The sequence below is a fragment of the Haliaeetus leucocephalus genome, unplaced genomic scaffold, assembly GCF_000737465.1.
Source record: "Haliaeetus leucocephalus isolate CR32 unplaced genomic scaffold, Haliaeetus_leucocephalus-4.0 Scaffold175, whole genome shotgun sequence".
In the NCBI taxonomy this organism is placed as follows: domain Eukaryota; kingdom Metazoa; phylum Chordata; class Aves; order Accipitriformes; family Accipitridae; genus Haliaeetus; species Haliaeetus leucocephalus.
In genome coordinates, this window is record NW_010972611.1 from 1,197,434 (window position 1) to 1,219,118 (window position 21,685).

At 55.2% G+C, this 21,685-nt stretch overlaps 3 protein-coding genes across 6 annotated transcripts; all 3 read left to right on the forward strand.

The window, feature by feature from the left end:
- The first annotated feature begins 231 nt into the window (after window positions 1–231).
- Window positions 232–5,372, forward strand: LOC104829689 (CD48 antigen-like). Of its 4 annotated transcripts, none has more exons than XR_774152.1 (5): window positions 232–373; window positions 1,018–1,335; window positions 1,416–1,679; window positions 4,601–4,827; window positions 5,241–5,372. XR_774152.1 is itself a non-coding variant. In XM_010564128.1 (4 exons), the coding sequence occupies exons 1-4, from the start codon at window positions 247–249 to the stop codon at window positions 2,059–2,061; spliced, it is 906 nt and encodes a 301-aa protein (XP_010562430.1). In that variant the 5' UTR covers window positions 232–246; the 3' UTR covers window positions 2,062–2,728. The 4 variants fall into 4 exon arrangements, 2 of the variants coding, with proteins under 2 accessions (XP_010562430.1, XP_010562431.1); XR_774151.1 differs by having other exon boundaries at window positions 232–475; window positions 5,241–5,370; XM_010564128.1 differs by lacking the exons at window positions 4,601–4,827; window positions 5,241–5,372 and adding an exon at window positions 1,967–2,728 and having other exon boundaries at window positions 232–475.
- A 57-nt stretch (window positions 5,373–5,429) lies between these two features.
- SLAMF1 (signaling lymphocytic activation molecule family member 1) lies at window positions 5,430–12,233 on the forward strand. The gene is made up of 7 exons (XM_010564130.1): window positions 5,430–5,507; window positions 8,406–8,732; window positions 9,076–9,357; window positions 10,409–10,519; window positions 11,180–11,265; window positions 11,884–12,051; window positions 12,177–12,233. Exons 1-7 carry the CDS (start codon window positions 5,456–5,458, stop codon window positions 12,231–12,233), a joined length of 1,083 nt encoding a protein of 360 aa, XP_010562432.1. The 5' UTR covers window positions 5,430–5,455.
- A 2,316-nt stretch (window positions 12,234–14,549) lies between these two features.
- On the forward strand, window positions 14,550–21,248 carry LOC104829691 (SLAM family member 5-like). The gene is made up of 8 exons (XM_010564131.1): window positions 14,550–14,731; window positions 16,870–17,163; window positions 17,256–17,525; window positions 18,419–18,520; window positions 18,715–18,759; window positions 20,310–20,362; window positions 20,709–20,870; window positions 21,031–21,248. Exons 1-8 carry the CDS (start codon window positions 14,683–14,685, stop codon window positions 21,115–21,117), a joined length of 1,062 nt encoding a protein of 353 aa, XP_010562433.1. The 5' UTR covers window positions 14,550–14,682; the 3' UTR covers window positions 21,118–21,248.
- The last annotated feature ends 437 nt before the right edge of the window (window positions 21,249–21,685 follow it).

A 21,685-nucleotide genomic window follows, 5' to 3' on the forward strand; every position in this document is an offset into this window, starting at 1 on the left:
CAGAATAGCGGGGTGACTCTGATGGGGGGTGGGGGTGTCAGGCATCCATGGGGTGCAGTGCGTGGTATCCCCAAGGAGGCTCAGGGGTCCATGGGGTGCTGTGTGTGGTTTCCTCAAGGAAGCTCAGGGGTGCAGTGCCTGTTCTCGCTGGCCGCCCACTGGACGGCGTCACAAACCTCCCCCAAACCCCGTGTGGGTGACTTCTCTTAAGGGAGACGGAAGTGGTGGAGGAAGTGTGGTGGGTTCATGTCACCTCCCAGCTGCGTGGCTGCACAGCCAGCCCCCTTCCTGCAGAGCCCCCCTCCTGGCCGTGGGTTTAGGGACGGTGGCAAGGGGCTGCAGACTCCGGGGGTCTTCGGTGAGCAGCTGCCTGGTGAGGAGAGGATTTCCACTCTGGGGTTTGGGTGCAGATGCAGAGAGAAGATGGCGATGGGGCTTACAAGGGCGTTCCTCTTCCTCTTCTTCATCATGCAAAGTATGGCGGTGGGTTCTGTGGGGGTGAGGGTGCTGGGTTGGGGGGGGACATGGCTTTAGGGATGGTGGGGGACCTTGGGGATGTGCCTGCAGGTAAACCCTCCCCATCCCCGCTCTCTCCCCTGGCTTTTCCCATTCCAGCACTGTGCCAAGGTGTGACCCACCGGCTCCCTTCCTGCGGGAGCCCCTGGCATCACCACCACCAAGCTGAGGGTTGAGGGGCTGCTCTGGGTGAGCCTGGAGCGGTGAAAGGACCCCAGATATGAAAGCAAAGAGGGAAAAAAAAAAAAACCCCAACACTGGGGCGTCTGGGTGCTTGCATGCTCAGGGTGGGGAGGTGGAAATTCTGCTGCCAGCTGTAGGGCTTGTTCATGCCACATGCCTCCAAGGCCAAGAGAGCGCAAAGCTGTTAGGAATTAGTGAGCAAATGGGTTATTTGCATTTTTCATGTGTCTGGGAGGAATGCAGGTCCCTGGGGATGAGTCCCAGGGAAGAGTGGGCTGTGTCTGGCTGGCCAAGCAGTACCGGTCTCTGCTTTCTCAGCAGCCTGGGCACAACACGGTCCATTGGAGGTGGTAGGGGTTGTTGATGGGGTGGCATATCTCAGCCCCAGACTGCAAACCCAGACCTCCTATCATCAAATCCACTGGCGGCGCAACAACTCGGTGAAGATCACCAGCCGGGACAGCAAGGGGAAGGTCTGGTATACCAACAGCACCTACAAGGGACGCCTGGAGCTCTTCCCCAACAACAGCCTAAAAATCAGCTGCCTGCAGAAAAATGACAGCAGCATGTACCAGGTGTACCTGGAGGATGAGGTGGGCAAGGAGTACACTGAAAACATCCTTCTGACAGTGTATGGTGAGCTGGGAGAATGGGAGGGTTGTCCCAGCACCCCATGGGGGGACAGGGTGGCTGTGACATCCTGTTGCCTCTTGCAGAGCTGGTCCCGAAGCCCACTGTGAACGCCAAAGTGATCAGGGGTGACTTGACATGGTGCAAAGCCACCCTGGAGTGCTCAGTGGGGCTTGAAGGGGTGACCTACGAGTGGATCCCCCCCAGCAAGCTCCCACTGGAGGATGCGGGTGCCTCTGAGCAGCATGTCTCCTTTGACCCCTTGATAGAAACCTACACCTGCAAAGTCAGCAACCCTGTCTCCTCCAACAATGCCTCACTGACCTACAGGCACCCTTGTTCCTGGACAGGTACCACCTGCAGTGCACACATGAAATGGCAAAACTTGGGTGGGATGGGCTGCAAGGTGGCCTTGGCTTTGGAGGGTCCCCAGAGCAGTGGTGATGACCCTGAGGACAGTGAGTCCCTGCAAGGCTGAAGGTGGCCCATGGGTCAGGAGTGGTGGGTGCCTTTTCCCGCTGCACCGCGGGCTGGTGGGTGGCAGGAGCCCAGCTGGGGAGGGGACCAGGTGGGGTCCCCTGCCAGGGCTGGACAGCCCACAGCCCTCTCCATGTCCCAGGTCTCTCTTTGCCTCCAGGTGACTCCTCCGCTGCTGCAGCCTGTACCACCACCAGCATGCTGGTGGTCCTGGGACACCTCCTCCCCCTCTTCTTCCTCCTCAGTCTGGCTTAAGGATGCTCTGCGGTTGACATCTCTCCTCATCTCATCACCCCCAGTGCCTGGATGAAGTCCCTAAACTGGCTGGATGCAGAATGATGCGGTTGCTCAAGGGAACCATTATAACCAGTGTCTGTTACACCAGCACCCACCTGCTTCCCACCAGCCCAGGCGCTGGCCTCTCTGCCACTGCCTTCAGGGTAGTTCCATGCTTCACTTTCCCCCCTCACCTTTTCTACTTTGCTTCAATCAGAGGTCATTTTCTCCAGATCTGAACAAAACCGGGATGAACACTGTTGCAATGGTGTTTCAAGAACCCTGGCAATCTAAATTAAGTTCATGGTTAACTTCTTGGAAATCCTCCTCTCCCCAGCCCTGAGATCTGTGGGGAGACCCAATCTGAGCCTTTCCCAGGGGTGCCCATGGACTTGGAGGGATCCTTGGCCATTGCCTGCTGTTGATGATGGCCTTTATGGTGCTGATGAGCAGTGTGATGGTGCAGGACAGTACATGACGTGTTTAGCCTGAAACCAGTGACACTGGCATGGATGCAACTGGGTGCTGCCTGACCTCCAGGTCTGGAGCACCAGAACATCTTGAAGCGGGCAGAGCTAAGGTGGCTTTCTCTGCAAGGGAGTATTCAGCAGGGCGAGTATGGCCTCTGCCTTCAGAAATGTGTCTGTGTATACATTAAATTAATTTTAACCTTAAACACCACCTTTTTAGGTGCCTGTTCTGTGTTCTCTGGGCTGGGGTTGGCCACAGAGGGTGCTCAGGGACTGGGGAGATGATGGAGGGACCCACTTTCCCTCCCCAATACCCTTGCTGGGGACAGAAGCCCTTCCACAGTTGTCCCCCATGGGAGGAGCTGGCTCTGGATGGTGGGACACAGGCCCACTGGTGTGGGAGGATGTGTCTTGTGAGCAGTGGAGATGGTCCCTCAACATGCAAGGAGGGACGGGGACATGGCTCAGGGCCACCGCAGCCCTGGGATGCTGCTGCTCCTGCCAGCTCCAGCAAACCAGCCCAAGAAAAGGGAGAACCGGGCTCTACCCTCTGGAAAACCCAAGAAGCATCACTTTCCAGTGCCATCTTTAAGCAAAGACTCCTAAGGGCAGATTCATCAAAGGGTCAACGGGGACCTTGCCGGCTCATTTGAAAAATCAATAACGAGCACAAGTCATTCCAGCTCCTGGGTCTAATGAGGAGCTTGGGGTAATTCCTGCCACGTGGCTGATGGTTTTAGCACCAATGTATATTTTTGCAGAAATGTCCCCCCTTGAAAATATTTTCTTGGGTCTTGGTCCATTCCCATATGGAGGTTTGGGGCTTTTCTGCCTCTGACAAAATCCAAGATGACCGCTGAGCAACAGCATCATCATAAAACCTCCTGTGATGAATAAATACAGAGCCTGGTGCTGTGCCTCAGTCATCTTTCTAGCCAGGAGACTTCAGCCTGAGCTGATGGGGAAAGTAAAGGCATTTAGGATCATTATTTTCAGTTAAAGGATTTTTTTCTGTGACTGCCTGTATGTTTTTTGTGCCCCCAGGTGCTTCCTGGAAGGACTTTTTTCCTTGACAGTTTTGCTTATTAAATAATTTTTCCCATATCTCCTGGCTGGTGCCAGCCCAGCCTGGGGCATGCTGCTGTGGTAGGGCCCCATGGGTGATACTGGCATTTTATAGTTTTCCTGGACCAGATTGCCGTCAACAGTCTTCTCCATGCCGGCACAGCCTGTACCCAAGTGCGGGGCGCCTATCCGTGGCAAGGGGAAGGTTGGGGACCATCCTGCTGCCTTACCTGGGGGGCTGAGCTGAAGGAGCCCATCCACTGGAGACCCCTGTCCTGACCACCAACTTTTCAGGTGGGATTTGTGCCGGGGAAGCTTGCTGCTCTGCACAATACCCCAAGGTGCTGTCTTTGGCCCTCTACCATCTGGCCAAGCATTCGGTCTGGGAGCCGGCTGCCTCTGGTAGGAACCACCGCCATGTTTCAGCTGAGCCAAAGCTCCTTGTGTGCGCGTGGCAAGAAAAGGAGCCGAGTCCCTTCGTGCTGCTCTTACTCATCCTTTCTTTTTCAGGCCTCTGCAGAGCTCTTCCCTTCAGCAAACTGCTGATTATTGGGAAATGGCTTGGGTTTTTGTTTGTTTGTTTGTTTGTTTTTTCTTTTCTTTTCTCAGCTAGATGCTTTCTGAGCAGGAAAGGAGTGGCCTAGCAGGATGCTGGGGTGATTTTAGGGTTTTTATCATTAGAAATAATTTATCGGCAACAAAACTCTTGGAGCTTGTCTCCACTGAAAAGCGGTGGGCTGTAAGATCACCCTTTATTTCCTTGTGGCACTCAAATTTGGTTTAAAACAGTGGAGGAGTTCCTGCTTTGTGCTGTTGCCTCTGCTCTTTTCTCAAAGCCAAAGAAAGCAATGAAAACTTGAAGAAAGCAATAGGAAAAAAACATTCTCCTATTTTAAAGCTGCACGGGCTGAGCACCGACAGAGATGAATAATTCATTCCACTAAAACCAGAAAAACAACCAAGCTTTTCTCACCCCTTTTCAGCAGTGGAACAAGCGGGCGGTGTTTTCCCTGCGCTCCCGATCCCCAGCTCTCCATTGAGTGTGGGAGGGTGCAGTCCCCTCTCCATGACCACCCGGAGGGGGACACCAGCAGGACGGGTGACTGTCCCCATCCCTGAGCACCCACTATGGCGTTGAACGATGGCAAATTGAAGTCCAGATCACCTCCCTGAGCACTCAGCCTGAGAACAAGGATTGGGCTTTTCCTCGGTGAGTTTTTGAAGACCACCCATACTCCTCCTCGCTGTAGATCCCATGCAGCCCAAAGTAGGGGTATGGGTTTATCCCAGAATATTTGGGGTTTTCCTGCACCAGTGGGCATTGTGGCTGTGAGCACAAGTGCACACCGTCTCTCTGGGTGAGCTTCGTGCTGGGTACCAGCCCCACGGCACTGGGATTGAACAGCAGCGGTTGGGACGATGCCACGTGGGGGGAGCGACCGCCTGCCCCCGCTGTGGTAGCAGGGTTTGAAGGCTCTGTACAGCCCCAGGAAGCTGTTACCGTATGTGAAATGATTAACTTGCTGGTCGTTTCCTCTTCTTTTGCCGTTGGGTTAAGGACCTGTGGCAGGATGATGCAGTTCTGGCACAAACTATAAATCGATGCTCTGCTTCCTTCTGCAGGTCTCTTGGGCTGACTCTGGTGAAGCGTTCAGCAGCACGGCTTAGTGCTTTGAATACTTTCCACTGAAGAAAAAAAAAAAAGAGAAGAGTTATTCAGCCAAAAACAGGAAACACATGGCCCAAGGCATCGTCTCTGATTTGAGTACACCTGTCCTTATAATGAGCCCGGCAGTAGATATTAACTCCACTGCAGCAGAGGCTCCGTGAACCAAGGCATGGGCTGCAGTGTGTGTCTCTGGCTGCTGATCTCTCTTGGCCGTGTTTGGGGTATGTATATTTTCCTCTCCGTGCAATACTTGGGTTGGATTGTTTGGGGATTTTTGTCAGATATTAAGACCTTTAGAAATCATGAGCTGTGTGCCAGGTGGACGGGCAGATTGAGTATAAATATGCATATAAAAGATAAATGGCTCGCAACTCCAAGCTAGATGTGTGGTGCATCCCTAATATGCTCCTACTAGTCAGGCTGAGGGAGGAGAGAATGAAAGATGATGAACAAAGGTGGTGATGGACAAAGTACAGCTGCAATAGTGAAGCACTCTACCGTGTGTTTTAATGGGGTATTAATAGCACTGAGCAAATAATTTAGTACCAGATGTGAACTGAGATACTTGAGATGAAGGTCCTTGGTGGATTGTCTTACTCTGCGATACCAAGTGTCTCAGATCAAGAGGTGTCAGTGGGCTGGGAGACAGTACCCAAGCAATAAAATGTGTATAAGCCAAGTGGAAAGGGACTGGCAGTGGGCAATGGTTGTTTTCTGGGTGCCCAAAGAGCCCTGGCTGGCTGTGGATGGTGTCCTAGGGATGATGGTGTCCCAGACAAGTCAAAATTCCCCCCAGACCAGCTGGTCAGGGAGTGAGGACCACCCGGACACACCAGGGCTCCTGGGTCCTCTCCTCCCAGCCCGTCAGCAGTTATGGGAGGATGTTGCAAAATCGGTTTCAGTGGTAGTGAGCCTGCGCAAAAGCACTCGGGTGAGTTGGGGCCCCCGAGCAGAGCAGAGCAAAGGGAGCTGTGACTAATCCTGACGCTCTTCTTGGTCCCAGCCTGATGTCCGTTCCCCTTCCCTGGGGATGCTGTGTGTCCTTGCAGCCCCATCAGCCCTCTGCCACTGCATCTGTGTAATTACGGGTCACCAAATGAAGGGCTTGGCCAGAAAACCAGCAACCTTGGCAGAGCGGGGGCTTCTCCTCAGCTCTGCTGGCTCACTGTTACTAGAATACCTGCCTTTAAAATCCCCCCGGGGTTTTCTGCCTAGCCAGCACACTGAAAGTCCCATGAACCCAATATCTGATGCGAGGGCTGCTCTGGACCTAGCGCTGTGCCAGTGCGAATCGCTTACCTTCCTCCATTTGGGCTTCAGTGCAGATGGTTTCAGACCTCTTTACATCCATCCTCCTGCAGTCTTGCTTCAGACAAGTCGTCTTCCCCGGAAAGGAGATGCTTCTCTCTGGGGTAGAGGGTTTTTCTAATGTGATGTAAAAAGGGCTTTTCCATTTGGTAATTAATGAGGAGCCTAACTGCTGTGTGTCAAAAACACATGTTGCTGAGAAAACCCATCCGTCTGCATGCTGGGCTTTACAGTAAATGTATCAGCAAAAAATGTATGAGGTACTGGGTCAGACAGACCGTGGGGCTTCTGGGGGATGACCACCATGTCCGCATGGCTGCTTCAATGCTGGGGAGATGCAGTCCACAGGGACAGCTCAGAAACTACTGTGTTTCATGCCATGGAAGGGCCAAAAATAAGCGATGCCACTCACTTGGGATGGCGGCAGGGAGAGTGCTCTGTAGTTTTTACTGGAACCATATGTGCCGCAGGAGAGGCAGATACTGGGCTTATCTGGGCCTTTCTAGACCTGTTCTTCTGGGGTAGCTCCTCCTCTTTTCTTTTCTACTCTGGGGCAAAGCCTCACCCCAATGGAAAGAAGTCGATAGGAAATGTGGGGGTGACATGGTGGGGTCCCTTCCATGTTCAGGGTGGCTGGCAGCAACGGTGAGCTGGCATTTCTCCCCATGCTGTTTCCTATGCAAACAAACTTGTTTGCTCAGGGGTGTGGGTAATCACTGCCTTGCAGCAAAAGACAGGAAAGGGTTTGGGGGAGAAGATCCTCCTGCATGCCCTCCAGGAAATCCGGGTGATTCAGATGCTTCAGAACACGTGGGAGATGCTTGCACTCTTCTTAAGAGCACTTTTCTGTGGCCATCAAGAAATGCACCTGGGACCACCTCGACCAGAAGAAGGACAGCCTGGGATTTACACCTAAGCCCACCTCCAAATTCTTGCGATTTCTACAAGAAAAGTCCCGCTGAAGGTTTCTGGCGCTGAGGTGCTTGAGGGAGGTGGGTGCCATGACATGCACCCAACTGCAGGCTTTGGCCAAGAACCACTGAGCATTGCTTCCCTCTGGACTGCCCTAGTGGCACTGGGACTTCTCAAGGTGGTCCCACCACAGCCAGCACCCTTCTCCCAGGACCAGCATCCCCACCAGACTGGGACCACAAGCGCCTTCCCCTGCTTGAGGCAGCCCCGCTCCATGGGGTGATGTTTCACTGTTCTGACTGGCTGCTGTTGTGCCAACAGAAAGTCCAGAGCCTTAAACCAGGATTCGGCCATCGCACACAGTGGTGCCTGATGCAGGAGAACGCTGAGGCTGATGCAGATAAAGACTCGCCTTGCTCCAGGAGAGGAGCAGAGGAAGGCAATGCTTCCCCTCCAGCTCCTCAGCCAAGCCCTCAACCTGCATCCTTCAGGGTCAAGGATGTGGGGCCAAGGGCTGGGTGTTGCTCCTTTGGTTCTGAGGATGGTCCTGTGAGGTGGGCAGGGGGCAGAGCTCGTACTGAACCCTGATTTACAGCGCAACTCATGTTCCCACCTGCCAGCAATCACTGGTGCAGGATGTGGTGGATAATCCAGAGCTTGAAAATGTGGTTCGATAATCTGTTCAATTTTCGACCCATTTGTCTCACGCAACCTAAGCTGTCCCCAATCTGTGGATTACCAGGGTGGGTCCAAAGCCATTGCTGGCTACCGCAGCTCTGTGGGCATCCGCCCTCCTCCAGCAGAGCCGGGACGGGGGGCGGGGGGCGGGGGACATGGTCGTTCTGAGCCGTCCTGTGCCTCCCTGCCAGTCTCAGCCCTTCTCTCTGGTCTCCTGCCAGGCATGGGCCGCGGAGCGAGGGAGACTGTGCTGGGCACCCTGGGGAAGGCGACAATATTACGGATCCCCCCTGAACTCCAGGAACTCACCCTGCGCTTTGGGGCAGCCGTCTGGAAGCGGGACACAGAGGACCCACAGAGGAAGCTTGTCCTGCTCAAGTACTCAGGTGGCAACTACACCAACTACATGCAGGGACGAACTCGCTTCCACAAGTTGGACTTCTCCCTGGAGATCCTGAACACCCAGCGGCAGGACACGCAGCTCTACGAGTACATAGTCAGCAAGGGGCCGGAGGAGAAAGTCTGGCAGATACAGCTGGAGGTGTATGGTGAGACACGCTGCTTTGGGAGGACAGTGCTGGGTGCTCCCAGCCTCTTGTGGTGCTGGGAGCAGGTCTGGGAGGTGGGTGGTGGTCAAGGAGGTGTGGGAGATGCCCACCCTGATGTCAAGGTGCTGCAGTGAGTCTTTCATCCCATCTGGAGCCTTTGGGTACGTACAGACCATGTCCCTCCCTAATGCTGTTTGCAGTGGTTCTGGGGCCAGACCGGTTCCTCTCCATCTCCCGGCGATTTAGGAGAGGCCGGCAGGATTTCCCAGGCAAGGGCCAAGGCAACGTTTGCCTCCTTTCCCAGACACAAACTTTTACCCCTTTCCTCCCTCCCTCTCTCCAGAGCCGGTGTCTGAACCCAGCATCCAGATCCTCAGCTGGGTGCTGGCCAACGGCAGCTGCACTGTCACCCTCAACTGCACGGCAGAGAAAGGGGACAAAGTCTCCTACAGCTGGAGCAGCTGGGACACCAGCACCTTGGGGCTCTGCTCCTGCAATGGCAGCCTCCTGCACCTCTCCTACCCCCTGCAGAACACAAGCATCCCCTGCACCTGCACGGCCAGCAACCCAGTCAGCAGCCGGGTTGTTGCCTTCAACTTCTCCGAGTGCAGCTATGAGCAAGGGGGTAAGTAAGTCCCCAGTTGCCGATGTGGCTCTCTCCAGCCTCCTAGTCCTGCTCTTGCTTTTCAGGGGACTTCTTTTTCATGCTGCTTTAGGCAGCCTCAAAGGAGCCTTTTGCAAGAAAAGTGGCTGCTGTGTCACCCGCCCGGGGTTGCTGAGTCCTTCCTGTAAATGCCGGTCGTGGAGCTGCATGTCCCACCTGCCTCCCCGGTCAGCCAGGCCACTGCACTCGCTGTGCCCCAGTGCTCAAGGCTCATTTTTAAATGCATGAGACTCATACGCTGGGTGATTTGGGGAGGATAAAAACCTCGGTGACAACTTCCCCTTCAGAGGCTCTCGGGGCAAAAGTCACGCTCTGTCTCACTGGGATTTTCTAGCACTCCCTTGTGACATGGGGGACTTTTGCGGGGCTGGGAAGCACGGTGGCTGCCCCTTTCCCTGGGGACCCAGAGGTGAAGTCACACCTCTGCTGGGGCTCTCTCAGTGACCTGTGCTGAGAAAACATCCCCATGGGAAAAAAGGTCAGGACTTTTGCTTAGGAAAAGGAGGTGCTGAAATGAGATGCTCCAGGAGGGTTTCGGGCTTGTTTCTCAACCTGCCTTGCCCCAAAACCCCTTGCACTGTGGGACACCCCTGCATGGTGTCACCGTTAGTAGTCCAGGAGCGGGGCCGCCCTGGGTGCCTCCCAGTGGTGGGAGCCCAGCTGGCAGCTGGAGCTGCAGAGCTCCGTCCGAGGGCCCTCTTCTCACACACCTGCGATGCAAGGGCATTATACAAAGGGGCTGCCTCCCCACAGGCCTCCATAAAGCCACCAGTGACGTTTTGAGGGCTTTGTCTGGCTTTTTGCTGACTGTTGCTGTCTGGAGGCGATTAAAGAGAGCTTTGCTCAAGAGAAGAACTTCCTGCCCCTTGTTTCCTGTTCTACAGAAATCATCAGCCCAAAATTAGGTGATGAGATGAAGAAAGATTTTAGCAGCCTGTTCTGCTGAGCTCTAGGTGACCCTGGGCCCCAGGGCCAGTGGCTGACCCCCTCCTCTCTCTGTCCCCCATACCAGGCAGTGCCGAGCTGAGGACAGAGCATCTTGTGCTGATGGTGGCGGTGCCCATCGCTGCAGTGATGGTCCTCACTGGGGTGTTTGTGACTGCCTATTTGGCCACGCCAATCGGTAAGTGCCACAAGGGAGGGGTGCTGGGGCAGTTGGTGGTCCATGAGTGGGGTGAGCCTTGTGGGGGGACAGAAGCTGCCCCCAGCCAGTGCTAGCGAATTGACCAAGGGGTTGATTCCTGTGGGCACCTTGTCTACCAAGTACCCTGGCCCTTGGGATGAACGAAACCTGTTTCTCTTGAAGCACAGAGTAAAAGGCAGGAAGGAAACGAGCTTAAAAAAAAAAAAAAAAGGAAAAAAAGAAAAAAAAAAAAAGAAACGAACCTGCAGATGATATCCAACACTCTACCTGGATGGTGGGCTTCTAAGCTCATATTGCACAGTCTCAAGGGGAATTGAATGATCCCAGCCCAAATTAGAGAGCGCCTTATCTCTATGAGTGCCTCAGCCGGGCCGTGCTCCTCCTTCCCATTCCCTGTGTAACGACAGATTTGCAAAGCTGACCTGCGGCAGCCAGAAATCCTCTGACTGCGCCTGGGCAGCTACAGCAATATGGATGCAGCTGGGTCCAGCCAGCGGGCACCGTGCTGGGGACAAATCCAGCATGGGCTCACCCTTGCTGTGCCTTGGAGCACAGGAGCAGGATGTGGCTTGCAAAGCGCTGGGGTCCCCCCAGTCCCTGCTCCCCTTGCATCTTGGTGACTTGCTTATCCCCCCGCAGCCAGCCAGGAGCAGGAGCAGGCGCACTTGCCACTCGCTGAGGACAATGCAGTGCACACCATCTACTCCCAAGTGCAGCGGGTGGAGGTGAGCCATGACCAGCATGACCCCAGCCGGCCTCAGCACCTTGGTGGAAAAATGCTCCTTTAGTGATGGAAATGCTCTTTTAGTAATAGGACCCCGAATGCTGCAGCCGGTGGGGAGCGCGGGCATGACCCTACCAGGGTTTCTTGGGTGGGGGTCTCGGACAGTGGCAGCTTGGCTTTGGGCAGCAGCAGCACCCAAAGCTCTGGGTCATTGCTGGGTGCCTCCTCGCTGGTCTGCGGCACCCTCTGTGATGGGCTTTGACCACTGGGTGTCAACACAGCCCTGTGGCTGGCGAGGGAGAGGGTCAAATTGTGGGCGGGGTGGGGAGGGACACTGGGGTGGCCATGGGCTCCCTGGGGTCACCCATCCCTGCCTTTCCAGGAGTCAGCCCAGTCACCATTAATTTAGGAATTGCTGGGAATAAGGTTGGGTGCTGCAACTTCCCCAGCCCCCAGCAGCCCAGGGTGGCTTTGGGGCCAGACTGTGTGGTTTTTCCCCCTCCCCGAGTCCTGATCAGCACAAACTGAGGAGGAAACAGTGGGCCCATGCAGGGTGGAGGGAGGGAAGGGCCCCTGTGGCAAGCTGCCTACTGCTGCTCATCCTTCATTCTCCAAGCAGAAGCAGAAAGGGGTCCCTGCCACCGAGCACCCCTCCTGCACCACCATCTACGCTGCAGCCACCGGCCTGCCCACGGACACAGCCCCAGCCCACGGCAGAGCCCCACGACCCCCACACAGCCATCTGGCAGAGCCGTCTGCCCCACAGGGCTACCCATCCCTCTCGCAGGTAAGGGTGGCTGCCCCCCACCAGGTCCTCACCCTGACTGGGCATCACCATGGGGCAACCCACAGCCTCCCCTCCTCAGCTCAGGCACCTCGCTGACCCCTTTGCTTCCCTGATCCTTGCTGCAGAGCCCTGACAAGGAGCCCATGACAGTTTACGCCAGCGTGATGATGCCCATGGCCTGATCCTCTCCAGGCAGTGGGCAGCAGCCGAGCCCAGCCTCCGCATCTGCTCGCCGGGCACTGACATCCACATTCCCGACTGGAGGATACTCTGCTTGTCCCTAGGGAATCGGGGCAAAACACTCTGGCACACGCTGACCCCCCCACTGCAGCCAAGCTGGGGCTGCAACGATGGCCATGGAGGTGAAGGACAGTGGAGCAAAGAGCAGGGTTGAAGCTAGGCAAGAAATCTCCCCAGGCTGTGGTTAAGGGTGGCCAGCAAGATGCTGAAGCACTGGGAGAGGGTCGAGGGGCTCTGGATACAACCCCGCAGCTGGGCATATGCGAGGGAGAGAGAATCAGTGCCTCAGAGGGGAAGGGTCAGCCTTGCCAGCACAGTGAGGCAGCACTGGGAAGCATGGCCAGAGCAAGTTTGCATCCCAATCTCATCCCAGCCCCATGGGCTTTCACCCCATGGCCTCATCCTGTGGCGCCCGGCTTCGCTAGAGGGAGCCCCCAGCTCCTGGCAGCCAGTGACACTGGTGATGTGCAGGGTTGTGGGTTCAATGGCAGTGGAGAAAAAATCAGAAACGAGTTTTGTTTTTTGACCTCTGCTCAGCAACTGGTTACAAAATGCCTGGGTTTTTATCCAAGTGCTAAAGAAAGTTTTACAGTGCCCTTGGAGTTGAGCCCTGCCTGGTGCCTGCCCAGCCCTGGCTGCCTCCTGCACTGGGGACACTGGCAGCCCATGCCCGTGCTTGGGGAAGCAGCTGTGTCCCACTGTGCTTTTCCATCCCCATCCTTTTCCACTGATGACTATGGGAACAGGCGAGGATCTTCCAAGTGGACTATTTAAAGCTGAATTTCTGGCTGAGAGGGGGAGGCATCCCCTGCCTGTGCCTTGGCCACCCCCTGCCTGCAGCAGCTCCCGACCTCCCTTCAGAAATATCTGGTGTGGGGATGCTGGAGATGGCCTGGATGAGGGACCAAGGCTGTAAAATCTTTCCAACTCCCCCCTGAGTCTGAGCTATTTTATAATCCGAACATAACTCAGCTCATACAGTAGGTCTGATCTTGTGTGCCGCTGCTAAGGGAAAGGAAAATAAATTTATAGTAAAGTGTTTTGGAAAGGTTTGCTGGAGGAGTGTGTCATACGCTGCATCAGGCTTTAGGGGGAAGAGAAATCAGTGTTTTTGCACCTCCCCAGTTTCCTTCTTTCATTGCAACAGAAAACCAGCTGAGCGGCTTCCTTGGAAAAGTCTGCCCGCAAAGCAACCGCTTCCCCAAGGAGCTTGGGGGGGGTCCAGGGAAGGGCAAGGTCACAATTGCCCTTCTGCCTCTAAAATGGTGCAAAAGCCCCAAATTCTGTGCCTGGCACTTGTGCAGGATGGAGCCCAGTGCTACCTGTGTTGGTCCTTGCAGAATAATGGGGAAGGTGCCTGACCCTGCAACGCGCAGGCCGGGCATGCGTGCACTCATTGCAGCCCACCCCATGGCTCTGAGGGGCCATCAGATGCTCAATATGGGGAAAAGTTCAAATAAAACTGCTAATATTGCCATTGCAGAGGAGCACTGAGACACAATGCCACAGACACCCCCCCCCCATCTCCCAGGTGATGGTTGGAGGTGGCAAAGGGGGGTTATGGGGTAGCTCATTCCTCAGAGTGTCTCTTTGTGCCTCTCATCTCAGCCCCCCTGCCAGGGTGTTGTGAAACACAAGCTGCTTTTAGGAGTTCAGGATCTTCCAAGTGGACTATTTAAAGCTGAATTTCTGGCTGAGAGGGGGAGGCAGCCCCTGCCACAGCACTGAAGGGCAACAGCAGCCCCCACTTCCTTGCTGGGGTAGAGGAACCAGGGTTATTTTAAAGCCTCACATCCCCCAGCTTGTCCAGCACGCTTCCCCCACCTGAATTTCAGTCTGACACTGGTGTCATGCTACTTCCCAGAATAATCCGAATTAGGGAAGTGGCTGGTTTCCCTGCAGTTGTCATTTAGCTGTCCTGTTTAGGGGGGATGGAGTTTGAGGGGATGGGAGAGTTTGGATCTCAGCGTCCCTTATGAAGGATGCCCTTGGTGAGATCGGTCCATGGGCACCACTGTGCTCCTGGGCACTGACCTGCGATGGTCTCCACGACACCCCTCTCTTAGAGCTGGTTCCCATAGAAGAGCTGGGACACTTGTCACACATGGCCATGATGATTCTCTTTGTCCCAGCTGCCACACTCATCTTTCCTTCAAAATGGAGTTCTTCAGCTCAAGTTTTCATTATACATGTGGGATTTTCCTTCTTGTCATACGCCTTCTGGTACTAGACACATCACTGCGATGATGTCACTGCCTGATGTCACTGTGGTGATCAGCCACTGGAGGGGAAGCTGTGTGGGTGCAGCTGCATACATCTTCCTCTTGCTATCATGCATGATCTGTAGTAGATGCTGTGTACGGTGAGCCCCTCTCTGTGCGCTGTGAGGCAATGGATATGTTTTGGTGCCTGCTGCTCGCCCTCCTCCTCCACCAAGCAAGTAAGTACAAGGTGCTCGTTTTCCCTTGGTGGTGGAAGGGAAGGAGCCCACAGGGGACTTGGGGTGGTTTTAGGGACTCCTGGGAGAGCAGGGACAGGGTTGGCATGTGTGGGACCAGCGGTGCCAAGAGCAGGTGCAGCTCTGCAGGGATGGAGTTCGTCCCAAGAATGTTGGGGAAACCAGGGTGAAAGACACCCAGTGCAACCTGGTGCTGGCCTCTTGCTCTCGTGTGGTCCCTTTCTGCTAATGAGGGAATGCATCAGGTCTCCACTCCAGCCCAGCGTCTCTCCAGCTGCTGCCGGATGTGCATCAGCCACCAAGTTTACCGTTCTGCTCCTTGTTCAGGGTCTGTCCCCACCGTGTCATCTCTGAGTTTTCTATGTTCCTGTGGGGAACATTGTGGGGTATTTAGGGCTGTTTGGAACAGGAGACACTTTCTGCCTTTTTTTAGGCAAGAGGGAAATGAGCAGACACTGGCTCTTCCCTGGCCCCCTCCCTGCAGTCTCAAGGAGGGCTTTACCACCGGATGAGTCCTCATCTGCTGTTTTAGCTGAATTTCCTTCTGCAAGTTTATCCTCCCCGACCAGCTCTTCCTTCCATGCAGTCAAGAGATGCCTGCTCTCAATGTCCTGGAGGCATCCCCATGGGGTCAGGCAGTGGTGAGCAGAAATGCAGAGCCCTGGGGAGAGGTGACAACCTCGGGGTCTGGCTGCCTGGCTAAGCCAGGATCAATTTCCCTTCCAGGAACTGGGGAGAAAACTTCTGTCCCCAGTCCAGACTGGGCAGCACTGATTTTTAAAATGGGAAGTAGATCCATCCTCAAAATAAGGGAAATGTCGTCTTCTTCCTCAGAAGAGGGAAGAAGCAGCTGCACATTTGGGGAAGAGGTTATCTGTTTTCTTGCCTGCCCGTGTAGGTGAGCTTGGCCTTTTGGACTGGTGATGAAAGGGAACCTGCCTGACCTTTCTGAGCCATTGCAAACTCCTCCTTGCACTTTCATTTTGCACCTCAAGGGTCTGTCCCTTGCACCCCCTTTGCATGCGGGAAGCAGTGTGGGTGTCCTGTAGCTGCAGGGGAACCTGGTGCTGCTCGCTTCACGAGCCCTTGGGGCATGTGAAAGCACAGGTCCTCCTCAGCCCAGAGCCTCAGAGGCAATTAGTTTATTTAAAATAAAAAGGAATCCCCTAATTCCTGCAATCACCCCACAATGGAGTGGTTCCTCAGTGCTCTCCATATCCAGTGTCAGTGATCCAGCACGCATCCTTGTCCCCAGGGATGCCCCAGAGAGTTTGGGTAAGCCAGCAATGTGTGTCTGCACCTCAGAAAACCAATTATCTCCTGGGGTGCATAGAGATAAGTGTAGCCGGCAGGTCGAGGGAGGAGATTCTGCCCCTCTGCTCCACTCTGGTGAGACCCCACCTGCAGTACTGCGTCCAGCTCTGGGATCCTCAGTGCAGGAAAGGCACGGACCTGTTGGAGTGGGTCCAGAGGAGGGCCACAAAAATGATCCAAGGGCTGGAACACCTCTGCTACGGAGAGAGGCTGAGAGAGCTGGGAGAAGAGAAAGCTCCAGGGAGACCTCACTGTGGCCTTTCAATACTTATAAGAAAGATGGGGACAGACTTTTTAGTAGGGCCTGTAGCGATAGGACAAGGGGTAATGGTTTTAAACTGAAAGAGGGGTGATGTCAGGAAGAAATGTTTTACACTGCGGGTGGTGAGGCACTGGCCTCAGAGAAGTGGTCGATGCCCCATCACTGGAGACATTCGAGGTCGGGCTGGACGGGGCTCTGAGCAACCCGATCGAGTGGGAGATGTCCCTGCTTATGGCGGGGGGGTCAGACTAGGTGACCTTTAAAGGTGCCTTCCAACCCAAACCAACCTATGACTTCACCCGCAGCTGAACAGAGGTACTGTGTGCGCGATAGCACAGGGGGCTCTGGCCCGTATAGATCAGCCTGTCCATGGCATCATGCTGTGTGATTGCAGCAGGGTGAGGCTCTTCTTTTTGGCTGAGGCTCTTCTTTTTGGCCAAGGACCCTTCCCCAAGCCCTCTTGCCTTCTCCACCAGCCAGGCCCCAAGCTTGCTGTGCATCTTCTCCCTGGGCACACCAACTTCAGCCCGGCTTCTCTCTCCAGCATGCACCAGCGATGGGGCAGAGGTGACTGGGGCCGTGGGCAGGTCTGTCACCTTCCACCTCAAGAACCTGGATAAAGAAGCCACAGCCTGGAGCTTTCGCAACGATGTCATAGTGACCGTGAAATTCGGCGATCCTCCTGAAGCCACATTTTTTGATGACAACTACAAGCCGCGCTTGGCCTTCTCCAAGAACGGCAGCGCGCTCACCATCTCCCAGCTGAGGATGGAAGACGCTGGTACCTACACCGCAAAGACCTTGGGGGTAAAAGCCACCTTCACCCTACATGTGTACAGTAAGTGCCTTTTAGTGTTGGCTTTTTTTTCCCAATGCTTTGTACTAAATGGGGGGATTGGGGATTTCCTGACAGCCCCCCGCTTCCCACAGGGGAGCTGGCAGTGCTGACGGTGACCTGTGTGGCGCAGAACTGCTCGGCTGGTGACTGCCTCTACACCCTGCACTGCACCGCGTTGGGCTCTGGCTCCGGCAACATCTCCTACAGCTGGAGCGCTGGGGGCTTGTCATGGCAGGAGGGGCCCACAGTGCTGGTGGAGGAGTCATCCCCGGACAAGCCACTCATCCCGCTCACATGCACGGCACAAAACCCTGTCAGCAGCCGCAATGTTACCATCATCTCGCCTTCTGCCCTCTGTGCAGGTAACAGCCATGGAAATATGCATGGGTGGGTGGCAGGGATGGGCCATATCCTGCTCCTGGTGGCTCCAGCTTTCCCCTGAGCTGTGTCTTGGCGTGCAAAGTGAGAAACGCAGACCCCTGGCAGAGGCATTTACCTCTCTCCCTGTTCTCTCCCCTCACTGTGTCGCTTGTGCCACCAGAAAACACAAGCCACCCTCCCACAACTGGTGAGATGCCAAACTGCGTGTCCGTGTCTGGCCTGGCTCCTAAATGTCTGAGTGTGCCCAAGCCAGCTAACAGCATCCGGCTGCGCTGGACCCCCACGCCTGGGGAGGGGAGAGATGGGGAGCCTGAGGCCAGCACAGTCCATCTTCTCCCAAAACAGCTCACGGGGGGATATTCAGGCTTTCTGGGCTGTGCCCTTAGCATCCATGTGCTTTGTCACCTGGGGAGTTTGGGGAGAGGGGGGTGTCCCCCAAAAAGTCCTGGCTTGGGATGGGAACATTAAATCAGTTCGTGCAACGGAGAGGCAGAGCCAAGGATGGGCTGGAGGTGCGAGTGTGACTCTGTGTGCAGCTGCTGCCCCCAGCCCACGTGGGGTTCCTCCGCTCAAAAAGCCACCTGTGAAGTCCCTGGAGGGCAAAGGGGCATCGGCAGGGGCAGCCGTGGCCATGGAGGGGCTGGGGCAGGAGTCTCCCAGCTGCTGCTCTGTTTGGAAAGCCACTTGTCCTCATGCAGCGTGTCGCCTCTTTTCTGTCTTGGACCACGTAATTGTGAAATAAGGCTCCCTGCAAAGCAGGGAAGGGCTCAGTGGGGTGTTGAAGCAGAGACGTGCCTATTTCCCCCCTCTCTGATGCCAGAAAGAGACAGATGTATTTTGGGGATGTTGTTACCGGACCTTCTTCTCTTTCAAGGCACCTACTCCAGCAGGCAGGCTGGAATCATGGCTGCATTGGTGACTGGAGCCGGAGCGCTTTTAGCAGTGGTTATCTTTGTAATCTACTGTAAATTCAAAGGTGAGCTGCTTCCCCTGTGGGTAACCATCCCTGCAGACCTGGCAAGCAGGAGATAGGACCTGAGAGGGGAGGATGCACCCAGGCCCAGTGCCCAGGCACCCAGGAGGGGCTGCAGCAGCCAGATCTGAAGATGCTGCATGGGGTTTGCTTTTGTTGCCGCTGCTGACAGGAGCCCTGTGTTGCTTCTCCCCCAGGCTGGAGGATCTTCCATTTGCCTGCAGCTGAGGCTATGAACACAGGTAGGACTTTGGGGTTCCCCCAGGCACTGCCCTCCCTTCCCCTTTTTCCTGGTGGGAATAGCCTAGTCGCATTTAAGATCAGGAGGGAAATCATCCATCACTGTGGCTTAGTACCACAGCATACCCCAGCTCGCAGGACCCCGATACCTCCCTGTGCCCCCACCCTGCACCCACAAAGGCGAGTGAAAGGGGATGATCCCAGGTGATATCGCAGTGGCTAAAGCCGTGCTCTCCCCCAGTCTCTTGCTGGAAAACTTCCTGCCAGCCCACCAAGAAGGAGCTGGGAGCACAGCCATGAGATCACCAAAGCAAGAAGGATTTTGGGGAAAAGCTGGCAAGAGACAACTGGGGGTCAGAGACAAGCAATGAGGGGTCGTGTGCCCATGACCAGAAACAACTCCCCTGCAGCACCACATGCAACTCAAGCAACCACTGCCTGCAACTGCTGCCTGAAATTGCTGCCTGAAATTGCTGCCTGAAACAGCCGTTGCCTGGTTTCCCACAATGGCGGCTGCAGGGACTGAAGTGTGCCCTTCATGTTGCTTTGGGATCAGCTCTGCTAGACTCAGGGGTTCAGGATATAAGTCCAACCAAGAGACCTGGTGGAAGAAGAAATCACTGGACCAGTTCTCATCTCCTCTCCCTGACATTCAGGGCTGTTTTGTGATGGGACATGCCGTGCCCATCACTGCTACTTCTGAGCCAATGCCCAGCAAAGATCTTGCTGACTTTTTTCTTTTTTTATGCGTGTGTTTTGTTGTTTCTGTAAGCTGAAATAAAGCTGACACAAATGGGGGAGTTCCTGCCTTGTATTTTGCATTTGCATGTGCCCAAGCGGGACATTGGGGTGCACCCAGCACCAGGACCACAGGGTCCTCCCAGCCCATAATTTGGATCCAGCTCATTCCTCGGGAACCATGGGCAAAACCTCTCCCCAAAGCGCTCCTCTGTGCATGGGCTGAAGCCTGCATGGCTGTTCCTCTGTGGGGCTGGCAGTAGCGCTTCAAATGGGAGGCACTGACATTTTGAACCAAAACAGGGATTATGAAGGATTTAAATCCTCTCTCCCCACCTCTGTTTGATGAGCCAAAGAACAAGACGACACTAACAATTGCTGCAATGGTGGCTACACATGAAGGAGAGACAAATGCATATCACCCTCCAAAAGCAGCCTGGGATCTTGTATTTAAATAAAAAAGCACTGATTTTCACTGGCAAGTCCCTTTGACTGCTGTCCTTTGAACTGGAAGCAAGCTCCCTGCTCCTGCAGTGGCCGGGGCAGGAGGGTCAGTGGGATGAGAAGCAATGCTCACCTCCACCCAGACCCACAGCAAACACCTCCATCAGCTCCAAGGGGCTGCTGGGTGCTGCAGCTCCTGCACGGCTAAGCTTTTGCCTGAGCCTGGCACACTTTAAGCCGAGATTCCCTCCAGCCCTCAGCGAGGAGCATCCCAGCAGCACCATGGGTCAAGCAGGGAGATCCACTACAGACCCTTCCCAGCTGCAGCAACCCACTCCCTCACTGAACTTCCACTTTTTTCTCCTTGCAGAGGCCAGAGCAGAGGACATGACGGTGTACGCCCAAGTCGGCCCTTCACAGCAGGTGAGTCCACGCAGGCTCATTGCTGTCCTCCCAGTATGTGGCTGGACTGGGCTGCACAGCTGGGGGGTCCCTGCAGAGGACAGGGACGGCCTGGGGGCTGCGTGGTGGGGATGGGATGGAAGGACGGTAGCTGGACAACCCCTGGCTTTGTCTGTTAGTTCCTCCTGGGAACTTGAAGGGGGACATGCTAGTGCTGGGGCTGGCCCAAGAGCAGCCAGGACGGCCACAGCCACCTGCCTGCACTTCTCAGTGCATGACCAGGGCCTCTGTCCCTGGCTCACCCGGGCTTTGAAATCCCTTTGCCAGCTCTGAACTCTGGAAATACTTTTTAAAACCTTTTCCTCAGGTGCACCTGCAGAATTTCTCTAAGGCACAGCAAGATGACCCAAAGAAGATGCCGAATGCCAGCGTGGAGACCTTCAAAACCATTTATTTCACCATCCAGGCTCATGGCCATGTCCCCTGCAGGGGTTCCAGTGCTGAGCAAGGAGATGGGCAAGACCCCAGGGTGAGAGATGTGCTCCCTGGAGCAAGGGGCACAGACAGATGGGTCTTCCCCGGGCTTTCTCAGGGTCTAGAGCTTCAAGCCAAGCCCGTGGGTCCCCTCTCTCTCACCAATGGAGGGATCAGCTCCCACGAGGCCAAGCAAAGCTTTTGTCTCTTTGCAGTTGCAGACGGATGATGAGAAGATGGGCAACGGTATGGCGGGGTGCCAGGAGCAGGATGAGAGAAGTGTCTACTCGTTGGTCAGCTAGACAGATCCTGTGACGCAGCCCCGACACGGCTCCCTCTGGTGCACCCATGAGCCTGCTCTGACCATGGTGGCTGGTCCTCTCTGCCCAGCCCTGGCCCATGGGGGCTGCAGCATCCTCCCCTTCCCTCCCCATCACTGCTGCCTCCGATTGCAGGCTCGTCTGGCACAGGAGCTCTGCCCATGTTTTGGCATCTGCGTGGGGTTTGGGCTTCTTTTTCTGCCCTCTGTGATGAGACCAAGGAACATGGACCAAAACTGGGGCTGCAAGTCCAGTCCTCCCAGTGCAAGGACATGAGCTGATGCTCCTGGGATTTGTTCTGCAGCACCTGGCAGTTCAGAGCCTCAGAACAAGAGGACAGGAAGATTTGAGGAGCCTCTTAAAGCCCCTTTTTGTTTTTGCTATACTTTTAAACTTGGCAAATACTTGGCTGCTTCCTTTGGTTGCCAAACCAAGAGAAAGCAAAAATAACACTTGGTAGAAAGCTGAATATAGAAACACGTGTGCCTTTGCTACGGCGAACACATCCAGGCTGCTGCAGTTTCGGTGCCGGCTGTTTCCCCAGTGCCTG

Excerpts from the sequence above, each read along its gene's own strand:
- LOC104829689 (XM_010564128.1), top strand. The coding sequence starts at position 247 with ATGTCACCTCCCAGCTGCGTGGCTGCACAGCCAGCCCCCTTCCTGCAG. Across the intron at positions 1,336-1,415 it reads CATCCTTCTGACAGTGTATG|AGCTGGTCCCGAAGCCCACT; the intron begins GTGAGCTGGGAG and ends TGCCTCTTGCAG. Across the intron at positions 1,680-1,966 it reads GCACCCTTGTTCCTGGACAG|GTGACTCCTCCGCTGCTGCA; the intron begins GTACCACCTGCA and ends CTTTGCCTCCAG.
- SLAMF1 (XM_010564130.1), top strand. The coding sequence starts at position 5,456 with ATGGGCTGCAGTGTGTGTCTCTGGCTGCTGATCTCTCTTGGCCGTGTT. Across the intron at positions 9,358-10,408 it reads GTGCAGCTATGAGCAAGGGG|GCAGTGCCGAGCTGAGGACA; the intron begins GTAAGTAAGTCC and ends CCCCCATACCAG. Across the intron at positions 12,052-12,176 it reads GCTACCCATCCCTCTCGCAG|AGCCCTGACAAGGAGCCCAT; the intron begins GTAAGGGTGGCT and ends TCCTTGCTGCAG.
- LOC104829691 (XM_010564131.1), top strand. The coding sequence starts at position 14,683 with ATGGATATGTTTTGGTGCCTGCTGCTCGCCCTCCTCCTCCACCAAGCA. Across the intron at positions 17,526-18,418 it reads GCCTTCTGCCCTCTGTGCAG|GCACCTACTCCAGCAGGCAG; the intron begins GTAACAGCCATG and ends TTCTCTTTCAAG. Across the intron at positions 18,521-18,714 it reads AATCTACTGTAAATTCAAAG|GCTGGAGGATCTTCCATTTG; the intron begins GTGAGCTGCTTC and ends CTTCTCCCCCAG.